Here is a 6,236-nt window from a genome sequence, read left to right as displayed (position 1 = left end):
ACTAATTTCTTCTGTAGGGCTTTCATTTACAAGAATGAACATATTTCCACAAAAAACACAAGTATTCATCTACACCACCCACTTTCAACACAACTCCACTCTCCCCATCATATATTCAAAGAAACTTCAATCCATTGAGTCATATGTTTTCTCAAAATTCACTTTCAAAATTAAGCATTTATGATTTGTTATTATGGATTAATGCTTGAATTAGTTTAAATTTCGAGCAAGAGTTGATTCTTGATAGAGCTCCACGTTTAAACTAATTTCTACCATTAATCAATAATATTATTCATCCTAATTGATCTCAATTCACACTTGAGACACAGTAATGTAGCTCTCGGTTATAAGAAGCTCATAGTATTACCCATCCTTAGTGTTGATGAGTCATCTAATTTTGTTAAATCAAACATCAATTAGTGCTCAAAACTTATGTTCGTTGTCTCTTAATTTTGTTAAATCAAACATCAATCAAATTAAGAGGTAAGGATGTGGCCAACTCTAAACTTCTACTTAACATACTCCCTCTGTTTTTAAATATAAATAAAATTGATTATTTAAGTTCATTCATTTAATGATGTATGTGTCCATATTATGAACCACATACATTATTAAATGAATGAAATTAAAAAATCAATTTTACTTATATTTAAAGACGGATGAGTAATAAGGTCGTCATTGAAATTGTGACCGATTTTCAAAAATGGGTCCAAGGTCCATATGTAACATTTCTCCACCCTAGAGATTGGCTTAATTTTATGGTTTTTTAAAAATAAGGTTGCTGAAGTGGCTGAGTCCAATAAGTGGATCTTAGAGTTATAAATAATTCCACAATGCTCATCGAAAAGGCAGTTCTGGATAATCATTTGAGGGGTGCTCGCTAATTAAGCAAAAATTAATTAGCGAATCTTCTCCATCCATTAATTGATTATTTGTATGTCAATTGGTTCGTTGCTCAGAAACTTCCCTGAAAACAAGTTATTGTCCTTCATTCATTTGCCCAGCTGGCTAGTTGCTCGAATTTTCTAATTTTCATATTTGTTTTCCTAATTTTTAAATAAGAAGAGAAGTATAAACAATACCTTCAATCTTGTAATCCACGATACTTAGATAATTTAAAATGAAACAATTATATGTGTTAGATACATATCGGATAGTAATAATCCTTGGATACTTTAAGATTTACACCATCCGATCACTATTATAAGCAAAAATCACAATTTTAGATGTATATGGTTTATAATAAATATCATATACATCATTAATTGAATGAATTTAAAATGCAAAATTTTGCTTATAATAGTGACCGGATGATGTATGTCTTAGGAGTATCAAACAGATACCTATTGGATTGGTCTAGTGTTATTGACTTGAAATGTTGAAGTGTGCTCCTCCTCAAGGTTTTAAGTTTGATTCTCTTCGATGTTGATTTAGACGTCTAATTTCGCTTCTTAAAACAATAAATATATTATCATATATGTTTAGGATTTTCCTTTTTGAAAGGTGTTTATGATATTTCCTGTATACTCAATTCTTTTAGATACGTATCACATTATAGATACATGTCATATTGCAACGTAACCAAAGTCTTGAGTTTGAATGCAATTTTAGACATGTATCAACGTTAAAATTCCTAGAAGAATTGCCGCCTATTTGGATCCTGCAAAATTCGAGAAATTAGTATCCACAAGTTACGCGTGAAGATACTGAGTTTATGCAAAACAATTCAAAATAAAAGACCCTTTATTTAAGGAAGATGTTATTTCTCTAGAAAAATAGCATAAAGAATTTTTCAAAACACATCTGACAAATTTTAATTGCATGATTTATTTGTTCACTTCTTATTTTTCAGCCACACCTTCTGAATTGTGACAAATAATGCATTATATTTGGATGCTCTTTATTCTTAAAGAATTCTTGATGTTATCTTTTTAGAGATATAGCATTTTACTTTATTTAATAATTCAAGTTGAACACAAATGTCTCATGTTAATAATAATAAGTGACCTTGCAATCACGATATGAATTTCCCCAAGACTTAAGTTGACTTCTTCTCTACTCACTCACTCTATTTAATTTCTTTTCCTTTTCCTTTTAAATACCTTAGACCTGAGCTAAGTTTCAGTACACCAATCCTTATAGTTGTAGCTGCCGTCTCACTCATAAGTCATAATTTCCCCTTCTTATCATGAATGTTAGATTTTGTAACCCATAGTTTTATTATTTATTTTTTATTATGGTCCAATAAAATGAATTCAAATTGTAAACTCCTCACTTCTTAATTTTGTTATTTTTTCAATCCCATTCATAACTCAACAATCAACTAGAATTATTATTTTTCTCTAGTACAAGTAATTGGCATTCAAAGTTTGAGATCTTCTTTATATTAAATTTTTTTGTGATCTCATATCATAAATTCAACATATCCTTCTATTTAATTTGATAAACTTTTTTTAATGTTTAGATAGAAGTGATTTTAGTGGGTCCTAATTCCTAAAAATCTTGTGATTTGTTCCATGACAGAAAATAGTGCTGCAAGTGGAATTACACGATGACAAAATAAAGAAAAAAGCATTGAAGGCAGTCTCTAATATTTCAGGTATTGAATTTCAATCTCTTGTCACTTTAAATTCTATTATATTACATTTTCTTTGCTATTTTATACTCATAAAATCAAAGAGAATAAATTTAACCATGGTTTTTGCAGGGGTTGAGTCAGTTTCTTTGGATATGAAGGACCAGAAATTGACCTTAACAGGAGACATAGACGTTGTGCATGTAGTGGGAAAGTTAAGGAAGCTGTGTCATCCTAAGATACTATCTGTTGGACCAGCCAAGGAGCCTAAGAAAGAAGAGAAAAAGAAGCCTGCAGAGGAGAAAAAGGATCAAAATAAGAATTCAGCAGCACCTGGTTTTGTGAAGGTTTGTGAAACCTATCATTATCCTATAATGATGGGACAACCACATTACTATTACACCAGTGTGGAAGAGAATCCTAGTGCATGTGTCATATGTTAAGTTTTAGATTATTTGAAGAAAAAAGAGTACATTGTTGTTGAGGAGTAATCGAAAAAAATGTTATTTGTTTTTCTTTTGTTTTCTTCTTCATGTTATCTTTCTTTTCATAAGGGTTTCCTTGCAATTTAGATTGTAAGAAGCTGAGTTAATTAGTACTGATGGAAAGTAATGTTATGTGTTTGATATATATGTGAGTATTTTTGTTTTGAGGGATTGAAAGGTGAGTATGTTACGTTGATTCTATAATATGAGGACAGTTATGATAAGGACGTGACTCATACCATAAAAACGACACATTCAACAAGCACAAGTTTAGAATCATTTGTTGATGCTCCAAGATGTAACTTTTGTATCATGATAAATTTACTGCGATAATTCTAAATTCGCTGCAAATGACAATATAAGCCAATTATCACTATCGATATGAAATCTTTATTAGCAAGTCACTCAATTGTAATATCTTTGTAAGTATTCTTTAAGTGATAAAGATCTATTTTGTTATTATGAGCTCTATAGGTTACATTCACCTAAACTTTCTTAACCCAAAAAATTATTGGGATGTTACTTTAATGAATTATTTTAGTGAGAAGATAAGTAATAAGTGAACATTTTAACAACTTAATCTTATCATGTAAGAGAACGTGCAGTCATGAAGTCCCTTAGAATGAAAGACCAAGTGGTCCAAGCCCCTTGACGGATAATAGACTCTACATCTAATGGTCTTCTTTTTCTTAATATTCTAATACCACTCCTTTAATCAATATTCAAGTTATTTTGAAGTTAAAATAAAAAATTAAACCAGTTTGCAAGTGGAATCAATCCAAACTCCCTTCATGTTTAACTCAGTTTAAATTGTAATTTCATATAATAAGGTCTCTTTTACGAGTCTTAATTTTAGAGAAATGATATTTCAACAATTATTTTGTGACAACTTTTGTAATAACTTTCTCTCTCATACTCACATTGTATTTTTACCGTCTCTCTCCATTGTTTTAGTTTTTGTATCAATCCTTACATTTCTTTGTATATTTTGATTGTCCAACAAATTATCTTAAAAAATTGTTGTTCAAATAACATTCCTCTAATTTTATACAATAAACAACAAGCTTCCTCCAAAAATCCATTGTTTTAAATAAGGTGCGAGTTGTATAATATAGATGGTTAATCAATACCGGCAACTTCGGTTGTGCATAGAAATCAAGCATTTGCACGAAGGTTTGCTCTCTATACAGTAATTAGAGTAAAGATTCATTTTGGTCCTCACACTTTTGTCATGATTCAATTTAGTCTCAACAAAAAATAATACCAAAATATCCAAAAATCCTAGCTCAATTGGTAAAATATCGAAATTGTTAGGCCGGATGTCATGACCGAGGTTCGAACCCCAGTACCTCCCTTATGTGTGTGAGTTTATAATGGCTTTGTCATTTCGTCTATCTATAAAATAAAAAAATAAAAAAAAATAAATCAATTTTTGATATTTTCACATCGCGGACAAATTGGTCTATATAATACAACGGGTCTGACATTTTAATATTGCAGACACATTGGTCTATCTATATAACAAGTCAATGACGAATTTGTCCTGCAAATCAAAATGTTATAAATTAATTTAAATATTAATTTTTGTCAATGACTCAATTGGACCACAAGAAATCAATTGCTTGAGTTCAAATAGTTAATGAACTCGACCAAATGACGAATCGTTTGGGAGAAACCGAGTTTAATTCTCGACTGAAAGAATTCATGGTCAGACTCTACTTACCTTCGGACTGAAGTTCATATTACTAATACCATTTCTCTTAACTGAAGAGTTAAAACAAAACAAAAAAGTTTATCACGAGAAAATTAAGAGTGGACAAAAAAATTTGGTCAATCGGTCTAGTGATTAGAAATTCTTGTCTTAAAATGAATAAATGAAATGTTTAGGGTTCAAGTCATATTCTTCAATATATAATGTAATGTCCATACCAATTAAATTAAACTTGGATATGGAACAATTAAAATTTATTACTATAGTCCTTGTGAAAGCAATCTTATCTTTTGATCTATATTTAAACAGTACATTATTTTTAATATATAGAGTTATTCACGGTTCATTCACCAAACGGAGGATAGATCTTTTTCAAACATATTCTGCCTTAGAACTTGTGATACATTAGTTGACTCTTTTTCATCGATACTAGATGACAATGGTCTGATTAGTTGGGATCTGTCTAAGTTAATATATGATTTATTTAAACGGATCAAATGAAATGATTCCCATTAATATATGTGTTTAGATGGTAATCAGATCTGAATCCTACTAATAGTTTTGACTTCGTTGAAAAACTATTATATGATCACATGTGGCTTTTGGTACAGAAGTATATGAAAATAAAATAGTGATAGAATACAAGAAAAACTGTCAATTAAAATAAGTGCAAAAATGATAATTTAATGTATAACTTTATAGTACATCTTAAGACAAACAAATCTTCTTCTAATTTAGGCGGCTGTAGAACTGTTTAATCTAGGTGCAAGTTCAACTAATACCCATTTATATCTAGTTTGAACGACATTGTTTATAATGAGAGATTGAGAGTTTGCAGGGAACTGAAGGAAAGGATTTTGAGGAAATAGGATTTGCTGCAATCGGGGAAATTTCGCATTCGAGACATCGATGTTAGACGGCCTAAAAAAATAAATACGTCATTTATAATTTTAAATATTGAACTTGAATCTAAAATGTTTGGTATTGATTGAACAACTATCGATGTTTTGAATGCGTTAATGAATTTAAATCTAGATCGTTGGTCTTGTAGTATTGAAATATGGAAAAAGAACTAAGGAAGAAAAGGGGGTCTGCTATGTACGATGTGTTCGAATTACATAATTCGGACTTGTCCAAATTGTGTAATCCGAAGATGAGCGAATTCGAAATTTTAGGAGGAAGAGAAATTTTCAATTGTTTATTTGTACAAACTGTTACATCAAACCAAACTCTATTACACATTCATGGAATTCTAATGCAAACCCAAATTATGATATTACTAGTTGATTGCAACTTTTGTCATATACGTCGGACTTAGACTTTAAAATGGCTGTTTTTTAACCATATGAGTATGACTTTGAAGTCGCCGATAAAAAGCCAATTAACGGAAATTCCATTGATATATTTCTTAGTCACAAATTAATATATCTTCACATTGAATATGTTAATATGACATTTAAGCTAT

General features: G+C 30.1%; 1 protein-coding gene across 1 annotated transcript; it reads left to right on the top strand.

Annotated features, from left to right (window-relative positions):
• The first annotated feature begins 2,044 nt into the window (after nt 1-2,044).
• LOC11419736 (heavy metal-associated isoprenylated plant protein 39) lies at nt 2,045-3,440 on the top strand. The gene is made up of 3 exons (XM_003592139.4): nt 2,045-2,194; nt 2,524-2,599; nt 2,708-3,440. Exons 1-3 carry the CDS (start codon nt 2,189-2,191, stop codon nt 3,016-3,018), a joined length of 393 nt encoding a protein of 130 aa, XP_003592187.1. The 5' UTR covers nt 2,045-2,188; the 3' UTR covers nt 3,019-3,440.
• Nucleotides 3,441-6,236: the final 2,796 nt, after the last annotated feature.

This window comes from Medicago truncatula, chromosome 1 (assembly GCF_003473485.1).
Source record: "Medicago truncatula cultivar Jemalong A17 chromosome 1, MtrunA17r5.0-ANR, whole genome shotgun sequence".
NCBI classification, from domain to species: domain Eukaryota; kingdom Viridiplantae; phylum Streptophyta; class Magnoliopsida; order Fabales; family Fabaceae; genus Medicago; species Medicago truncatula.
The sequence above is the reverse complement of the archived record's forward strand: the minus strand, read 5'-3'. Positions and strand labels throughout refer to the sequence as shown.

What these genes read in the sequence shown, in the direction of transcription:
- LOC11419736 (XM_003592139.4), top strand. An exon ending in GGCAGTCTCTAATATTTCAG is followed by an intron (nt 2,600 to 2,707) that starts GTATTGAATTTC and finishes TGGTTTTTGCAG; the next exon opens with GGGTTGAGTCAGTTTCTTTG.